This window comes from Numida meleagris, chromosome 3, assembly GCF_002078875.1.
Source record: "Numida meleagris isolate 19003 breed g44 Domestic line chromosome 3, NumMel1.0, whole genome shotgun sequence".
NCBI lineage: Eukaryota > Metazoa > Chordata > Aves > Galliformes > Numididae > Numida > Numida meleagris.
In genome coordinates, this window is record NC_034411.1 from 126,424 (window position 1) to 146,281 (window position 19,858).

Consider the following 19,858-nt stretch of genomic DNA (forward strand, 5'->3'; position numbering starts at 1 on the left):
GCAAAGTCGTCATCAGCAGGGACTCACCAGCGCCATGCGGGTGGTGAGAAGGGCTACCAGGAGTGGCATGGGGATGTGGTGTCACGTCCTCCATTACCTGACACTTCTGGAGCCCATGCCGTCAGCTGGAAGGCCTGCCTTCATCCTGGGATGCTAAGGGAGGAAATTACCGCGGTGAAGAGACTGAAGGTGCAATACGCTCCTCATACAGCCCCGTATTTTCTAGAGACGTTAGTGGCTCAGCATTGCAAGCTGTGGAAAGGGCTTTAGAAAAAGCACAAAAGACTGTAGGAAAATGGCATTGTTTTGTGCTGGAGCTAACATAACTTGATCAAAGATAGGTGACTAGCGGCAGCTACTGAGCAAACTTAAATTGACGCTACTCCTACACAGCAGACCGCGGTGCAAGAGGAGAGCATACTTTACAATCATGTAAGTCCACGCTAGCAATCAACTTATGTCAACCATCAAATCTGAAGTAGCTGTTCTGCAGGAGGCAAGGAGTACCTTGGTTTGTGCAACAAACGGTGCCAGGCCGCAAAACCGAGCGCAGGAACGGGCAGCACCGGAGGGCCGCAATAAAGGAGCTCCGCGCACCGCATGGGGCTCGGCGCTGCAGCGGAGACAGCGCGGAACAGCGGCATTAAGCGCTGACCTCACGCCAGGCCTATCTTTTAATGCCGCCGCATTTGTGGTGCCTGACCGCCCCTCCCCTAAAGCCATGATCTGATTACGGGCAAGGCCATTTAGCGCAGCCCTCGGGCCCGGCCCCCCCCCCAGCCCCAGCTCCAGCCCCGCTCCCCTCGGGCCGCGGGAGCGCGCGGAGCCCCGTGACGCCGGTTGCCGTGGCAAGACGCGCGCTCCACCCGCCCATCCCCATCCCCAGCGCCGCGCTCGGCGGCCCGGCCCCGGCCATGGCGGCGGAGGAGGAGGAGGCCGACGTGGAGTGGGTGGTGGACAGCATCGCCGGGTTCCTGCGCGGGCCCGCCTGGTCCGTCCCGGTGCTGGAGTTCATGGAGCAGAAGTGCGAGGGTGAGCGGCGGGCGTGGGCGCGGCCCTTCCCCTTGGAGAAGGAGCCGGGTTGCGCGGGGGCAGCCCCGCTTCCGCGCGGAGCGGCCGCCTCAGCCCGGGCGGAGAGCGGCGGTGGGCGCGGGGAAACGTCGCGGCGGTGAGGTAGGCCTGCACGGGGCATGAATAATGCGCCCCAGCTCGGAGGGCTTGAAGGCATCTTGCTGTGGTACGAGGAATAAAATCTGTCCCTTCTGGGTCGCACCTGAGCAACACCCGTCCTTACGCTACTCCCTTATGCCAGCCGGGTGTATCTAAGAACGGGGCGTTTTTAAGCAGAGGGGTGATGGGAAGGAAAACATAGCAGAGGCTTTGAGCGGTCAGAGGCTGGGAGGGCTGGCAGCAGTTTGGGTGAAGGCAGCCCGCTGGGATGCACCATCCTTTCCCCCAGGCTGCGTTATAATGTCGTGCCCAAAGCCTCAGCGTCCTAGGTGAGCTGGGGAGGGCTGGGCCTGCTCCGAAATACCGCTTCTGTTCAAGTGGGTGGCAGGTGAGTACACGCGTGGAAAACCCCCAGTGATGGTGAAGGTATATTATAAAACAAAAAGCTGGCAACGGTCACCTATCCTGAGCGATTCAACATGAAAGAAAAGGGTGCTTTATTTGAGGAGAATCCCTTAAACCTCCATCAACGCATTTTGGCATTAAAACACTGATGTTACAACATGAAGGCTTCCTGGCGCCGTCACCCTGCGCTGCGCAGCAGCTCGTGCCGAGGGCTGCTTTGAATCTGGAAATTGTTTCCACCCTTCGTGACCTCTGAAGCAAGATCACTGTGGGTGCTCACACCTTTCCCTGGTACATGGATAAACGAGAAGGCCAGGTTAAGTTACCAGAGTCTGCAGCGAGGAAGCAACAGAGAGTGCGTGGCTAGAGCTTTTGCCTTGATGTCTGCCCAAACTTCTTGCCATTCAGGCGCTTTGATTGCCACAAAAGCGGGCGAGGTGAGAGCTGCCTCTCTCTTGTTTTAGGAATCAGGGTGTGCATTATCCCTCTCTGTAGCAATGATCTCTCCTTAGAGGGTTGAGTGGAATTTACTGGCAGTAAGAAGATTTATGGAACCTCTGTAAATTTCCATGTAGCGTGGAGCGGGCTTATATAATGGCCCCCTGCCAGTTTGTTGCTGTGTAAGAAACTAGAGGAGCAAAGTGGAGAAATGGGAGCAAGTCTTCCAGGGTTCCGCTGGACAACTCCCAGCAGCTATTGAGAAAAAAGAAAAGGCTGAGGAAATGCTGCTAGGGTTACCAAGAAGCACAGCTGAAGAAATGCAAACTTTTAATTGCAGTTCTGCACTGTTTGCTTTTCCTTGAGGTAAACGTGCTAATTCCACCGCTGCTACTGAGGTGTTCTGTCAGAATTCTTTTTGTTCTCGAAACGTTCCAAGCCTTTGGACTGAAAGGAAAAAAAAATAGCATCATTTCAATTAACTGTCAATTTCTGATTCCTCAAAACTAGAATTTGAGCTTTAGTGATGAGTGTGCAATTATTTTTGCGTATTTAGTTGCCTATCACTAATTTATGCACATTTATAAAATTTGCAATTTATTTTACATTGCACTGAGCAGAAGTGACCCTACTGTTGTTGCATCTGTTGCTAACTTTGCTTTCTCCCTCCCTCTTTCTGGGGACTTCACTGATTTCTCATGGCTTCGTGAATTTCCATTTCTGTGGCTGCAAAACTCAAGTTCAGTCTGTGGGTATGCCTTAAAGGGTGAAGGCTTTTCTGTTTTACTCTGCTATCCTAAGGTATAAACTGAAATATCGCTTGTAGATAGATAAGCTTGACACTAACGTTGAAGACTGGAGGGTAAAGAAAGGGTACGAAAAGAAGAAGCAGTGACTGTGACTCCCCCTGGGGATGAGGCTGGGGGTAGGAACAGAAGAGCTCTCCTAATTACTGGCTCTTGTCTGTGAGTTCAGATGAATCAGCCGTGTCCCAGCAGGGAGAAATCAAACCTGACTTGGCTATCATCCTGTTTGAGGGGTTTACTAGCAATGGTTTTCAGTTTTAGCAGGAAAACGCTGAATTTGTCCCCAGGGACATCTGGGTCTCCCATCTTGTCCTGATACAGAGAGTTCTTCAGGTCATTCCTGTTGGGTGACCAAAGACTCGGAGCCAACACCTGAAGGAAAAAAATCATGACATGATTTAGGAGTCCTAACTTGAGAAAATCCAGGATCCCCATTCAAACACAGTATTCCTTAGTGCAATTTAACACAGAGGCGATGTTGACCTCTGCTTGCTTTATTTGACGTTTAGCTTCATCCTTTTCATTCAGACTCTGAAAACAGAGAGCAGTTTGTGCAAACTGTCTGTTCTGCTTTCCACGTTGTCCTGGAACTGTGCAGGAAGGAGGACTTGGAGGCAATCCCTTTGGCACAGGCGGAGCAGTGAGGTCCCTTTACCAGCCCTCCTGGGGCACTCAGGGGGTAAGGAGCAGGAGAGGGTAGTAGGGAAGAGAGGCATAAAGACAGAAGGGCCCGAACTGTCTGATTAGATTTTTGTATTTGCTGTAGGTTGTAATAAATTGATGCTAGCTGTTAGGAACAGCCATCTTACATCATGTCTTACCAAGGTTCTGACCAGCATTGCCCTGGTGTTGTCACAGCTGGAAAATGATGCTTTCCAAAAGTCTGTCTACATTCCTGAGAGAGTTGCACTGATTCCATCACACAAATACCATCACTGCTGCAGATGTCATATGAAAAAAAAATAAATCACCCCCGTTCACCCATTTGTAAGGCAGAATTCCCATTCTTCAAATGACTTCAAAGCATGCAAATAGGGAGTGACTTGTCCAGCGTAGAGTGGCTAATCTTGAAGGGAATTGACGATGTCTTTCTTCTAAGCCTCTGCTTAACTGCTAGGTTTTACATTACTTCTGTTCATTGCTGACATGATAAAAATGCAAATTGTAAATGTAAAACCCCCGGTTTTGCATTTCTCTTGCTTTCTGCTGCTTCCATCTATTCTATGGCATGGAGATCATTTGCTTGGTATTTCCAGTCAAGAGTTGTTAATGTGAATCTAATGTGAATAATAATGGCCCCTGCTGTGCGGATTCCCATTTTTGTCTAAACCGGGGTAGATACAATTTTAGCAAGTAATAGTAAATTACCAACGCCAGATCTCCTCTTTGGGGCTCTCTCTCAATTGTTTTGCAAGAGGGATCTCTCTTTCCTGCATCGCACTGGCTTCTCCTTAAGTGAGCAGCATTTAAAATAATGGTTCAGGTCATTAACACATCCTTCATTTAAATGTATGCAGAGACAAATAACCTGGTTCATGTCATCCCCTGTATTAGAACAGCCTGAAGCAAGTTCCCATGGTAGTTCTTACATTAAACCTGACTTGTTAATGCACCTATCTGCCGAATCCTTGCCTTGCTTAGAAATGGCTTCTGTTGTGAAGATACGTTTTTCTTGTATTAAATTAGTAGACTTACAATAAATTACCAAAGGTAATGGCTTAGCCTGAAAGTGTGAAAAAACAGGTTGTTATTATTGATCGTGTCTTACATTGTCACACGATTAAATGCATGAACTTGTAAAGGTCAGCCTTACTCTAAATGAAAAATTCATTTGTGGCACTGGTGTAGAGTGTACTAGCACTTAAAACACTAACTCAGAAATGTTTCTTTTTAAGTTTTTGATGATGAAGAAGAAAGCAAGTTGTCTTACACAGAAATTTATCAGGAATACCAAGTGCTGGTGAGTGTTGTTCACTGTCTGTGGTAGATGTCTGAGAAATAATGGACTGCGTTCAAGTAGTAGTTAGATAAGTTTCTGGTCGTGTTATCTTTGTTATTTAGAATTTTCTAATATTGCATGCCATAAATGTGGCATGTGTTTCTAATATTGCATGCCATAAATATTCTTTGAGTCATCGTTGCCTATGCATTTTTATGCTTAAGCACCAGATACACAGAAATGTTATTTTTTCTTAGGCAGTGTTACCTATTTTTCATTAATGTTAGTGCATCAGCTAGCTAGAGTACAGTGTTTATGAGCTGGAGAGTCTTCATGTTACGGAAAATTAAAATGACAAACAGCACAATGTTAGAAAACATGTAAAACTTGTTTCCTTAGGAGACCAGTAAACCTATTGAATTCTTTCAAGTATCAGAATAAAATACAGAATGTTTTTGGAGCATGCTGAAAAATGCTGATAAATCAATGCACACAGCTCTCTAAAATGTTTCCTTACAACAAGGTGTGCTAATACTTCGTGAGTATGAAGTATTGAAGCATGAGTGAAATGAATACAGCCCAGCAATAATTTCTGCTGTGATCCTGGAGGATATTGGACACACGGACCAGCAAAAAAATCCTTTTACTTAAAAAGTACAAGTGAGGAGGAATATCAGCTGGGAGGGGAGTCTGGAGAGAAGGGAGAGAGGTGAGGTCCCTGGAAGTTGGAGAGGTTCAGTTAAGTACTAACCAGTCTCAGCAACAAAAATCAGAGTTGATTTAGAACAGCTTATGAAAGCAAATAAGCCAGAAGTATCAGAGCAATCAGTGGTAGTATTGCAGTCATTTTCCTGTGAGTTCTAAAAAATACAATAGCAGCAAGAAAGAAGATACAGTTAAGGGAAAAAAAACACCGTGATTCCTAGGGAAAAATCTCTTAGAAAGTAAGGCTTATGTTTCTTACAGGTTGAAAAATTATTAGAAGGCTATCTTACAGAAGTTGGCATTACTGAAGAGAAATTTCAAGAAGCTTTTTCATCTCCTCTTGCAAAGACTCACACTTCACAGGTATGTTTTCCTTTGGTAAGGGATGCATGGATTTGATTTGCAGCTTTGTAGTAATACAGCAGGGCAGGTGCATGTTTGAACATGCAAACAGGTGCATGTTTGAAAAGCTTTCTTTTTAAAACGTTAACTTTCTAAAACTTCATGTATCTGTTTATATTATGAACTGTGACCAGCAAAATGTGAGTCTTTAAAATAGCAACAGATACTTGTGTGGCATCACTCTTTTGAGATTTGTCTGCCATGCTTTGTACTTTCTAAACCAAACCTCTGAGCTTGAAGGTACATCTGCCACCTTTATTTGCAGATTTGCCAGCTTTATGGTAGTCTTCAGTCCATTCACCGTAGCAGATAAACTGGAAGACTAAAAAACCAGACATGAAGGCAAAAGATATTTTCCTCCAATATTGTAATAAAGCAGTAAAATCTGTAAGACAAAGATTACCCCAGGAAGACAAGGCATGATTCTGTACTGCTTCACCTGCTGAAAGTTATCTTTAAGAATTGCCGCAGGTAGATGGGGCAGAGAATTGGGAGCTTCTCGTGCCAGTGAAAATTATGCTTTGTTGAAATATCTCCTCCATCAAGATTCTTCAGAGTGCACATTCCTTGCTCAAGCCTACAAATTTGTTCAAGAAATCCAGCAAACTGTGGCTGTAAACTTACACTGGGAAGCCCTCCAGGCTTTATGATAATACTGTAGCCACGATGATCCAAGTACAATGATCCAAGGACATAAACCCTCAAATTCTTTTCTTGCCTATAAGCTCAACTTGTATAGCTAGAAAAAGTAGACAGAAAAAAGAACGAAATACAGTTATTAGAAACGAGTTGCACAGAATTTAAATTTTAATTTCATTTCAAGCAAACTGAGAAGGTTTTGATTTCTGTAGTTGAATTACTTTGTGTGTATCTTTCCTCCCACAGGCCATTTTGCAAACAGTATTGGCAGCAGAAGACTTTAGACTATTTAAAAAAATGATGGTACAGAAAAATATTGAAATGCAACTGCAAGCCATTAGAGTCATGAAAGAAAGAAATGGTAAGAAGTAGTAAACAAAAAAAAGAGGTTTAATCCTTCATTTTCTTTCTTTCTTTCTTTTTTTTTTTTTAAAGGACTATGTAATCCATTCATAAATGGAAAGAATGCTGGTCTAGTTGAAGTTAAGGGAGAGCACTGAGCTGGTTTTACTGGGACCAGGATTTCAATATTTAGTCCTTGGATTATATTCTCAGACACAGCAATCTGTTTGCCTTTTTAAAATAACAGATTGTGAACTGTGTATGATTTTGTGTGAAACTTGGTCTATTTTTTGTTAGAGAATTTTGCTGAGTGTTAATTCTATCAGTTCCTCAACAGTGATAGTGCTGCTAGCTGACTTACACTATCTGTGGAGCAGTAGTGGCATACTGTCTGTCATGCCTACCCTGCAGTTCTCACTGTACATTTGCACGTGAAAAATCTATGGACAGAGGAGAAGTTTGGCCTTCATCATTCTAATAGATAAGTGCTGTTAAAGAAGGGAATATATTCTACACCCAACTCTACTGCTCTGTTTCTGTTCCTAAAAGTATTGTTATCTACTCCTTCTTTTCTTCCATGTCTTCCATTTTATTATTTTTTGTCTTACTACGTGCATATTTATTCTAGAGAATAATTCTTAAATTTCAAGTTTGATGCAACACCTAGATTTGAAAATGGTTTAATTAACCATGGTTGGTTTGTAGTCTGCAGGAAATACCATAGAATGATCAATGCAGAGTATGCCTTACGTTTTACCCTTAGATATCAAAGCTTTTTTTATTTCAGAAACTTTTGTCTTTTTGCTACTAGCAAATTGATGCTGAGGAGCTAGAATCTTTTTGTAAACAGTTTACAGGGAGGAAGAATTAGGTATATTTTTTTTCTTTCTCTCCTTTACGTGAGCAAGATCCATTTCTCACCTTTGGCTGAAGACTGATGCCAATGGAGTATAAAATAACTTCCATTAGAGTAATGCATACTTTTTTTTTTTTTTGATAGGTGTGCTGCCTGACTGTTTGACAGAGGGTTCTGATGTATTCAGTGAAATTGAACAAGAAGAAATGAAAATACTCAGGGAGGTTCTAAGGTAAAAAGAAGAAATCAGTCCTACTTTCCACCTTCCTTGAAAATAAAAGGATATAGGACCTAACACTTCCAGCCTTTTCCAGGAAACTGCTTCCAGATGGCATGAGAAAAATGAATTGTGCTAGACAGTGGATGTGATCAGGGGTATTTGAAGACATGAGAATTACCACTCTGCCATGATCTTGGTGATTCATGGAATGATGTGCAACTTCAAAAGCCCCACTGGTTCCATTCTCCTCTGAATCCCAAGGCAGAGCTGTGTTCAGTGACTTTGGACAACAGGAGCACGCTAGCTGTAAGCTGTCCTGTGAGCACCCTAAACCCAGGTCTGGAGATGAACCATCAACACTGCTTAAAGCAGCTTTATTACTCCTTAGCGAGGATACCATACTTTGTTCTGTGTCCTTTAAAGCCTTGGAAAGGCAAATTCTGCTTCTGGAGTAGTCCTTATTCCTTTCCACAGCTTCCTACTTAGTTGTGTTCAGTAACTCTTACTGTGAGCTAAGATACATGAGGACTGATACAACTTCTATAGGTTCTCCTCCACTGCCAGTTCGCAGGTAATAACATATTAATCCATTTGGGTTATATTGTTATATTTGCCCTCTGTGTTCTGGAATACTTTCTGTCTTTAGCAAATTAAACAGTGGATAGATAGATAAGCCCTGGAAATCCATTTACAATTATTTGAGCTGAGGGAAAGATAGAGGACTGAGTTCTGTGTGTTTATCATAATTCTCTCTTTGAAGAGTGCACTTTCATTCAAGTCATGAAAGTATGTTGGCTGCTCCGAAAGAAATGCCTCCTGTTTTATTACATTGGCCCATGATGTCAGAGGCAGATGTTGGTGGTATGGCAGTAGAGGTTGAACCTTCCCACCAATATCCCTATACATGCTGTTGCCATGTGACAGATGGGAGCAAAGGGACACTCTGACAAAATGGTGTCTGGCACAGAAGCGCATATGAAGCCAAGGTGTGTCGCTGGATTCCTTTATGTAGAAAAAATTGCACCCGCTGACATTCATCAATGCTTGCTGAATGTTTTTGGAGACCAGGCAGCGGATATTAGCACAGTGAGGTGCTTGATGGTGTGTTTCAGCAGTGGTGACAGCAACGTGAAAGACAAGCCACGTTCTGGACAGCGTGAAGGTTTTTAGGAGCACTGCACACAGGCTCTTGTTCATTGCTGGTGAAAACGCTTAGCTCATGGTGGAGATGTGTTGAAAAAAATGTTCTGTAACTGAGAAGTTATTCTATCAAGAAGTGTTGTTGTGCTCATTGTATCTGTTATTGTTTCTATGGAAATAAATAGGAGGCATTGCTTTCAGAGCGACCTATGTATTTTGGACACTTTAACACATTCGCATTATCCTGCAATTGATTCGATGGTCCCCAACTATTTAAACATTGCTAAATTTGCATAAAAGTCATTGATAACAAAGAAGCCTTGACTATTTACTTGTGTCTTGTGTTACAGGAAATCTAAGGAAGAATATGAAATAGAGCAAGAAAGGAGAAGGACGGAAGAAGTGAGTATCTTATCTTTCTAGGTGGTCTGTGCTGAGGATTGAGAAATACTTTGAATATTCTTGTCCCATGCATCAACTGCATCACTCCAAGGCAATGCATACTGCCCTAAGCAAATAAAAGCTCTGTCAATAAGGTCTTTTGAAGGGTCTGTTCTGCTGTTTACATTTTTCTTGATGGCATCATTGACATTAATGCTATGTATAATACCATTATCCACCAGTCATTTGGTGCAGCTCATAAGCATATTCCCTCTTTAGCATCTGAATTGTATGATTCTGGCAATGGATATCAGCCTTTCAGATTTAGAGAAAATGGGAATTACCAATGTAGTCAAGATCAAAGGGACTTCAAAGTGTAAGCTTCTTAGTGACTACAGCATTCCTAATCTTCCAGGAATGTTAGGGGTTGCTTCATAGACAGTACAGTTATTCATTAAGTCAGCCCAGCGCTGCCAGAACCTAATCACCAGGAACTAGAAATCCTTTCCAAGTTAAACCTTCACTCAGGTAACTGAATGTAAGCGGGGACTGGCTAAACTGCTGGTTGTTAAGCAACTGAGAAGCAGACTGAAGTCTGAGCAAGGCTTCTGTGAGGAAGCAGCAGCAGCTACAGTAGCTGTAGTTTTTACAGTGGAAATGTGGCACTAAATCTCCCCTTCAACAGGAAGACATATTTAAAATATACGAAAAAGCTAGAATTGTAGGCGGTGTAAAAAATGGAGCAGAATTGCTTTTCTGTTCTTTTCCACCATAGGAAATGGAGCCTAGTAAATTTGAAAAGAGAAGGCATTGTCTGTTGCTTCGGCCTTACTGACAGAGGAAGCTACCTGGAGACCAAATGTAACTACTGCAGAAGTCTCCACTTCATTTCCAGTCTTACTCCTTAGTTCAAACCCGTGACACATGCAGATGATAGTCATGTTACTGAAATTCCACCAAAGTAACCCGTCTCATTGTCTGACACTGTAGAAAATTGGTGACAGAACGTTGTTTCCTATGTTACAATGATGCATTCCAGGAAATGAGTTGCCCATTTTACAAAACCTAGAAACTCTGGCTCATTTTAACAATTGATGTTCCATCTAGGTACAGGCTTACCCCAATCCTTACAGACCAGTCAAGAATATTAATGTTCTTGATAAACAAGCCAGATTACAGTAGGCCAGTAGTGTCTCGTATTTTTCAGCCTAGCCACTGAGCTGTTTCTTCTTGGAGTAGAAATGCATGCATGGAGCTGTAATACCTCATGAACGGCACTTTTCAGTTTACAGCATCTGATTCCATTTAGTGGTTCTTCTTTAAGACATACTTCTCAGTATATGTAATTCTGCCAGCCAAACTGCTTAATTATTGGAAGACTCTTACTGCGTATTTCATAAAGATAAAACTTTACACTTGGTACTTCAGCTTTATTTGCTCAAAGGTGGAATTCTTAAATCTTTCTATCCGTAAAAAACTGTAGCAAAGAGCACATGGAAAATGCTACTTAAACTTAGCATGGCTGATCCCTTTGGGATGCCTTCTGCCACTGCCTTTCAGTTGCAGGACCAGACCTTAAGAGTTTAATAATGCAAAACTTATTTGGAAGGCTTTAGCAGGAAACCTGGCTAGAGAGGTAATACAAATTCACTCAGTACATCAGTTTAACTCAACAGAAAAGCGTGAATCAGAGGGTTGATGAGCAGTATAGACATTTTCTGGGTGATTTCCAGCTTTTTCAGAGGTGGATTGCATTGTCAAGATTTCTCAGACAAGCGTAGAAGTAAAGCAGCATCAGAAATTATCCAAGCCTGTTACTTCCATTCAGGTGATTATTTCTCTATGTTAACTTCAGTGGATGCTCCTAAGGTCTCTTGCTGTCTGATGTGTTTTTATGGTAGGTGGAGGTCTGTTTGAAAGTCGCAAGCAAAGTGTGGAAAAAAGAAAAAAAAAAAAACAAGTTACAAGATGTCAATTTATCCAATATTCTCAATTTTGATTGTTGATTAGAGAATAAGCTTTGAACTAACAACAGAGAAGCTTATTTATGACTGTAAGCCAGTACAAACGCTCCTATTGGTAAAACAATTCACTTTGACAATGCAATACAGAGTAAACAACATAATTTCAATGAGGAGTTTTCAGGAGTTTCCTGTGTATTGACAGTTCAGTGCCTGAAATACAGCGCTAGGAATTGTAATGCTTGGTTTTGTTTGCTGTTTTAATTTAAGGCAGATGCTAAATGCAAATCACCAGATGTGACCACTTTTCCAGGAGATTCGAGAAAAACTGTAAAAGTTAAGGAGTCTGCTGAGGGAGCTGATGGTTCTGAAGAAACTCCAAAGTTATCATTAGGTAATTTTATGAGAGTTCTATACTAAATGTGCAACATATACATATATGTACACAAACACACATAGGTGATTCTCAAAAACAAGTGTCTCAGTGGGATTTACTCTTGAAGAGTTTGTGAAGAATTCATAGCTTAATATTGTGAGGTCACTTCCAGTAACACAGTTCCAACGTTGGCAAATAAGTCTGCATTGTCATTAGTTATTTTTCCGTGTGTCCATTACTTGTCTTTGCATGCATTCACACTGAGTTTTCACATTGCAGGCACTTGAGCTGGATACTTTTAGCCTTGGTGGTACCTGTGGGGCATCCTTGGGCACTTTCCATTTAATGGCTGTTAACATGTGAAGTGGTTGCAGGACCCTCAGTTCTTTAAAATGGAATTAGTGTCCTTCATATTAGGGAATGTAAAAGAAAAGTGTGTCACCTTTTGGAATTTTTTTTTTCCTCATCTTTTCTGTCCTTGTGAAGTTTCATTACACTTGTTTGAGCTCTCATTCTCTGCTTTCCGCTCTTGGAAGAATGCAGAAGGCTTGCAGGTATACTTGTATTCTTCTCTTAGCCTGATTTTATTCCTCTTATTTTTGTGTAGTTGTGGCACCTTGCAGTGGCACCATTAGGTTGTGTCTGTCTGCAGTACTTAATCCTTTATTTGAGAGACAGGGGATCTTGGAGCCTGGCAGTCAAAACTTCTTTGCTGTTTGTGTGCCTGCTCAGCTGTAGCTGAGCATTTCTGTGCTCCTTCAACACCAAAGAAGAGACAAGTCTACAAACAGCTCTTTGAGAGTCTTCTTTCCTTGTAGAACTGGCATCATGTGGCAACATACCTGTCCCCCAAGAGGCTACTAAGAAAATCAGTCACAGCTTACCCTCCAGTATGACCTCTTAGAAAAGTGGTTTCAGCTAGTAGTGAGGGCAAAAATCAAGAGTGCGCACCGTGACTCTTCTTCCAGGCTGTTCTCGTACAAACTGAGGGCTGCCTTTCAGATAGGTCTGTTAATACCTAACTCCAAAGCATGGGCTCCCAGCTAAAGCTCCATCTTGGATAACGAGGTCATAACGCACAACTCTGGGAAGGGGCACAGCACTTTGTGCCTCTCTGTCTTTCTTCTCAGCGTGGTTGGTCCCAGACCCTCGCTGCCCACCAGACCTGTTCTCACATCCTGGCTGTAATCTCACTTGTAGGGTCACCTTACTTCAGAACAGAGTAGCTTGCCTTCCTTATCTGAGAACAAGGAGGTTTCCCATACCCAGGGAGCATCAACTGCCTTGGCAGTATGACCCTTACATGAAACAGTCCTCAGTCAGGAAAAATAGCCCCCCACCTTTTGTCAGGCATGCATTTCAGTTCCTTCAGCTACATGCCTTTTCATTATCTTTTGCTGTTTCACTTGGAGATCAAAAACTTCATTTTGTGGACCCCTGAAAGTTTTCTACTATATAATGAATTTGATACTAATGGCAATTGCTTTCGTTTTCTTAATATCTCTTCGATGAACCCCCTGTTAGTGGTTTACAAATGAGAGATGGCAAAACCATTCATCCTGTGCATTGACCACCCAACTTCTTGTACTGCTAGGAGCTAAGAAAGGTAAGTTTCGTAGTGACAGTCACATGCAGCACCTTGGAGTGCAGGCAACCTTTCCAGCATTCCTGAAGAACACCTCCCTTTCTTGATACCCGCAGTCATGTTTGCACCCAGTATGGACAAGGATGCAGCACCTGCTAGAGTGGTCTGGGTGCTTGCCTTTTGAGAAGACTGAAGTAATCATCCACATCAAAAACAGTGTTGCTTAGTCACCCACAGTAGGAATGTACATATAGACAAATTCTCAAAGGAAAAAAACAAGTTACATGCCAGTAACTTATAATTCTTCGAGACATGTTGTCTATTTGTACGTTTGCTATCGACCCTCCTTCCCTTATCTTCTCAGTATCTTTTCAGGTTTGTGGGTTAAGTGAAACTGAGGGCCCTATGATCGCATCCTACAGGTACTGCTAGGACTTAAACATCTCCAGCTCGAGTGTTTGCAATGTGGACAGCAGCAGTGTAAATGTACATACACACATTTCAAAGAACTACTTTCTGGTAAGTAGTTTTCCTCGTTCATAGTGTTGGTCCTGGGGTAGGTGTTTGGCATGCAGTGTGTGTTCTTTAGGTATTTTTTTCCCCTGCTTTTTCAAGAAGGCAGCCCTGGCAGGAGGATTTCTTCCTAGCACTGTTAACTCACGGTACCTGTAAGGAATTTCATTTCTCACAAAAAGATACTCATATTTCAGTGAAACACAAATGCTTCATCTTTATTTTACATTTCTGTCCTAGTTTGCGTCCCACGCTTCGAGTGTTCTCTCTCCTTTGCCCATCCCCTGCTTTTTCACAGTTGTTTGTTGTAATTTTCTGTACTAAGGAAAGCAGCAACACTGAAGGACTAAACTGTTCTGTGCTTTAACTTAAAACAGCAGCAGCCTCCCCCAAAAAACCCGCAACAAAAAAACCCACAAATTGGGTGAACAAGTGCTCACCCTGCACTAGTGTCAGTGAAGCTAGACTTTGCCATCTCTTCCTGTGCTCCAGCAGAGGCCAAGGAAACTGCTCTTTCTTTAACACTCATGCCAAGTATTTCTAAATATTACTGAAAAAAGCCATAGTGCATCACTGTAGAATTATCATTAGCTATGTTCAGTTACACATCTCAACTCAGACATCACAGATACACTCGAGCTGACAGAATGCCCTGAAATTCTTATTGCACTATTAGTGTTTTTGCATTGGTAGCAGTTTTTTCAGGCTTATTTAAACAGTTCAAAGACCCTCCATTTTTAATAAAAACATAGCATGGGCTGCAACTTACCTTGCTCAGAAGTAGAGGTAGGTCAGTTCAGGAGAAGTCTTGGCAGAGTTCTGGAAACACGGTCTGCTCTGCAGCATAGTGACTGGAAGAACTCTGTGCCTCAGCAACCATCTTAGATGGGTGGTGGAGTTCTGTGGGATTGCAAGGCAAAATCACTCTTTGTATCTGCAGATATGAAAAGCGCAGCTGGGATGAGCAGAGGGTTGAGTATCGCTTTTATTTGTCAGCACAGGCAGCGTCTGTCCAAGAAAAACCAGCCAGGGCTGAGCAGGGTGGCATGCAGGACAGCTGCTTTGCACGAGGTGAGGGAGCTGATTGAGGAGGGAAGGCAGTGGGGCACCTGAGCCTCATTTGAGCTTCACAGCCCACAGCTCCCCCAGGCAGCCCAGCTGGGGCTCTGGGCACTGCTGGCATCAGGCACAAAGCCAGCTCCCGCAGTATCCTACATGGAGAGAGGTGAGGTCAGTTCTGAGGATGAGGTATTGAGCTGTGGCTCTGAGGAGGTGATCTTCCAGTGCTGGGGTCAGCGTGATGCTTTGCATCTCAAGTTCTCGCTTCCTCCCCTCTCCATTACAAGGTCACTTCAATACAGTCTTGTCTGATTCTGTTCTTTGAAGGTGGAAGCTAAAGCAGCACGCTTGTATTTGGAGTTGGCTGCAGTGTGCTGCGTGGGCTGCTGATTACTGACTCTCCTAATTACAGCAGGGAATGAAAGTTCAGCCTTGATATAAACTGCCCACTGGAATATTGTGAATGAAATTACATCCAGGCATTTCACAGTAATTCATCAGTGCAGTAGTGGTACTTATTTTAATGTAAGGCATTACTTAGTAGTGCAAGTGTATTACTTACCAGTGGTTTTTGATGGTAAGTTTTATGAAAAAAATATCAAATTTCTCCCCTTCTTAAGCAAGTTTTCCATTTCTTCAGAGGAGAGATCTGGATATTGGAAGAAACGCTTGCTTTATCTTTTATTTGATGCATTACTGTTTATTTTATTTTTAATGTGAAATTGCTGTTTAGAGGAACCTCGGAAATCTGCGAGGGCGGACTTGAAACCAGCCCACCCCTTACAGAAGGGAGCAGAGAGCTTCCCTCAGCCAGCCCACGGCAGAGAGGACGTGAAGAAAAGAGCATCTGGAAAACGTGCAGACAGTGCAGCACAGCAGGCTGGGACAGAAGGACATGTAAGCTTAAAACAACTGCAATGCCTCCTGCCCCTTAAACATAAACTCGAATGGTATTCCATTTATTATAATGTTTTTTTTATTATTGTAATACATTTATTTAACCAACACGCAAGCGCTGTTTATGGTATTAGAACTTTAATTTGCATGAAGATCAAATCACTGCTGCGTTTTTAGAGTAGAATTCTAGAGCTCAGCCTCCAGCCTTTAACCTTGTGATAATTTCTTACTAAGACAGCTGTGCCTTGAAATTTTAACTTGGCTTCTGAAAAGAAGCTCCTAAGTTTAGAGGCAAAGGTGATGCAAAGGCTTTTATTTCACGAATACGTAATACACAGAAAATTAATTTAGTTCCATATGTACTTTAAAAACATCCAGAATACTTCAGAACCTGAAGAACAGCAGCTGAAACAACGGGAGGAATACCTTAAGAAAAAACGGGATATGCTGCTTGCTGCAAAGAAAGAGTCAAGAAACAACATCATACCACCCCCAACCACAGACCAGAAGGAGGAGGAATCACCTCCTAAAGAGGTAAAGGGCTCAGATATTTCATATCATCCTGACTGCTTTACAACAGGCAGTTTCAGTGAAGGTGTTGCGGAGCAGGGTAGCAGGATTAAAGGAGCAAGTGGTGGAAGCAGAGGAACTATTGTCAGGTCACTGCTTTTTTGCGTTAGAGTACAGGCTGAACGTTTTAGTGATGAAGTTAGCATTCCCCCTCTGTATTGCCGAATCTTCTTGATTAAGTTTATGAACTGTTGGAGTGCTGGCTTTCTTCTAATCCTTTGGCCAGCTGTTTGGGCTCCCTTAAATCCCTGGGACTTTTTTCCAGCTAAAACAGGAAAAAAAATTTTTTTGCAAAGTCCTATTTTACATAGAAAAACTTGCTTAGTTCTTTTGATCTTGGAGGGTTTTGCTCCTTTTTCAAATGAATAAATCCTCGGTTAACGAATCAGCCACTGGAGTAGAAGTGATGTGATAATGCAACTTAAAAAGGCAAGGCACTCTGAGGGATGGATGCTGCTGTCCTTTATCCAGTTGCCTCCGATACAAGAAAATACTTGTGGAAGAATTAGAATTACAGGAAAGAGAATGGCAAATCTGTAGAGACACAAGTGATAGTTATTTCATTCTTCAAGGTGTTTTTGTCCCATGTACGAACGCGATCGGTCTCCCAGCAATGTTGGCTGGTAGCTTTCAAGAGCGTTCTCTGCTCAGACATGCATCAAGAGCAGGGAGAACTCTGTGGGATAGTTCTGCACCTCAGAAAAAAAAGATTGACTCGTGACTGTGGTAGTAAGGCTGTGTCCTCAAGAGATCCTCGTCCCATTATTCTGGTTGGTAGATGCTGAAATGCAGCAGCACCTGGTTGGGCTGCGGCGAGCTTGCTGGTGCTCCAGCAGGTCGTCCTGTCACTGCCAGACCATCTTAGTTCCACCTGAAGTAATGACACAGTGACTGACCTGACAACTTGGACAATCAGCAGATCCCTCCTAAAGGGGACTTTGTTTTTGCAAGTGTTGTGCAAGGAGGTGAAACCTGTGATGGTAACAGCAAGTTCTCAGCGCAAGGAGAAACATGGACGATAACAACAGTCTCTCTTGTATCAAATCCTGCTTCCATAAGGCACAGTAGAAAAAAAAAAAAAAGAAGGCTTGTGCTGCTTTTCAGTCTGTCAGGCAAATGCCATGTATAAAACACACAGTATTCTGGGCAGTGCAGGGAGATAGGGAAATTACTTGTCAGTGAATTAACTGATACATTCCTTAGCTACAGAGAGTGCTGTAATCACAAAAATCCTTGCATGATGGGTGCGACAGAAAGTGTTGTGTGGGAATAAAAGTCAGCTACACCGAGGAGAGCAAGGACAGCCATAACAAGCAGCATCCTATGGCAGGGTAACGGGCTGGCAGTACAGATCAGACATCGTCAGAAAGAAAGGAACTTCTGCCTTCTGTTCATCGTTAGTACAGCTAATGTGACTTAATGCGTTTGTTCCAAACAGTAGGTCTCATAAACCTTTACATGGAAAGGAATGCTGGATGGGGAAGGCAGTAGAAAACCTTAACAAAGAAAAATACGCTATTAAAAAGTAAATCACTGCTCCTTATCAGAGAGCATCCGCTTAAGATAAGAAACTTTGTTGTCTCAGGAACGTTTTGTAATTGCTGAGCGTTTTAATACGCTCAGTCATCCGCACTGCGGGATCCGCTTCCCAAGAAATGAAGGATCTTTTTACATCATTCTGGGTTGGAGGTGAGCTTGAAGCAGTGGGCTTGCAGCACCAGGTTTGAAGGTGATGCTCTTAGGCTGCTCCTTGTTAGGAGGAAAGGTCACTACCAGCTGTGGCTCACCTGCCTGGGTAGCAGTTAGCATTAGATGCCGCACTACGGATTGGGAAGTCACGTAGTTTGTTTATGACTGTATTTATTTTTCCATTCTGTTTGTAGGAAGTTTCAGAAGAGAAGCAAAAATTACTGCAGAAGAGGAAAGTGCTGGCAGAAAAACTAAAAGAAGAAGTTATTAATAAGCGGTAATGGTGGGAACCTCGTTGCAGATCTCAAGAACATAGGCAGCTTTTAGAATAAATGATATAACCAATAACGGAACGGATTTATTTTCAAGTATCTTACACTTGTTTTTATAGAACTTTCAGACAAGTCATTCAGTGCTTTGTATAAAATATTTGAATTTATGCTGAAATAACACTGCAAACAGATTGTCCAGAATGCTGGAAACTCCCTGGAACGCACTCAACAGTGAAGCAGTTCAACAGCCTCAGCCACTCAAAAATACAACAGCAGCAAATATTTATCTGTGAAAATAACACCTTCAAATGTGAACAAATGGATTTGAATAACTTAAAACTTTTTTTCTAAAGATTATAGAACCCGGTTCTCTTCATTAGAATATCAGAAATAAATTACTGTTCTGGGCTGTAATGAAGTCTGAGTTCACGAGGAAGTGCTACTGGGACCACCTTGTATTTTAGGAAGCAGCTCATGCAGCTTGAAGTCAGGAGCGTGTTACACTGTTGTCCACACCTTCCAGGCACTTTACTGGTACCTTAGATCCAGGTTTGCTATGAGTAAGTTAAGATACAAACCAAAAGCTTCCCTTGCCAGATAAGAACTGGGAGCACCACGAGAGCAATTTAGTTCCAAAGTCTTTAAACAAACAAATCATTTACCAGTTTGGCCCTGGCAGACTTCAAATGAAGCACAGGAGAGGGTGTCATTAGCAGGAACAACCCAACCGCTTCAAGTTCCATGCAACTTTTTATTAAAATAGCATTTAGAACTGATACTGGTTGGCAGATGTTCTTTCCTTTTCCGAAAGGAGCGGTAGTGGAAGGGCCCCAGCAGAGGACGTGGCTGCCCCGGGCAGGACCCATGCAGCCCCCGATGGGGAAGCAGCTGTGGGCAGCCCCTGGGGGCTGAGATGCCCGCTGCTTTCTACGGGAAGCTGAAGAGAAAGGCGAGCAGCCCATCTTCATGCCCCTTCATGCAGTATTTCTAGTAGCTGTACAGATTCAGGACCTTCCCGTTTTTGCTGTTGGAAAAAGACTCGTGTCGGTCTGAAGTATTTTTTAAGCTCCTGCCGGTGCTTGAGGAGAGAGCTGCGTGGTGGGGAGCACCCAGTGAGCACGGAGCACGCTTCAGTCGGAGCCTGAGCGGAGCTGCCTTGGGTGGCTGTTCAGAGAGCAGCGGGACAGCCTGCGCCCACGGCCCACGTACCGGTTGTTCAGCCTCAGGGCAGTAAAGGCAACACTGCTGCTCGAGTAGCACTGGAGGTGGTTAACCATCTCTAGTGATGGAGAACAGGCTCAGGAGGAAAAAGAGGCGGTCGGCAGCCGGAGAGCAAGCGCAGGCCAGGCACGCTGCAGCTGGCAGCCAGCAATTCCTCAGCTCCTTTGCATCCAGAGCTGAGGGAGCGCGGCCACCCCAGCCCCAAACGTCAGCACCGGCCTGAGGATGCCCCCGTAGTACACAGTGACTCCTACAACTGCACGACAGCTGGT

The 19,858-nt window shown here is 43.3% G+C and overlaps 1 protein-coding gene and 1 long non-coding RNA gene across 2 annotated transcripts; one reads left to right on the forward strand and one right to left on the reverse strand.

The window, feature by feature from the left end:
* On the forward strand, window positions 915-18,779 carry CFAP36 (cilia and flagella associated protein 36). Its single transcript, XM_021389613.1, has 10 exons — window positions 915-1,032; window positions 4,715-4,779; window positions 5,725-5,826; window positions 6,751-6,865; window positions 7,847-7,934; window positions 9,413-9,464; window positions 11,675-11,798; window positions 15,671-15,834; window positions 16,213-16,368; window positions 18,288-18,779. The coding sequence occupies exons 1-10, from the start codon at window positions 915-917 to the stop codon at window positions 18,372-18,374; spliced, it is 1,071 nt and encodes a 356-aa protein (XP_021245288.1). The 3' UTR covers window positions 18,375-18,779.
* LOC110395364 lies at window positions 10,395-14,949 on the reverse strand. Its single transcript, XR_002436365.1, has 2 exons — window positions 14,648-14,949; window positions 10,395-11,352 (listed from the first exon to the last, which is right to left on the reverse strand). It is a non-coding gene; the product is annotated as an uncharacterized LOC110395364 (long non-coding RNA).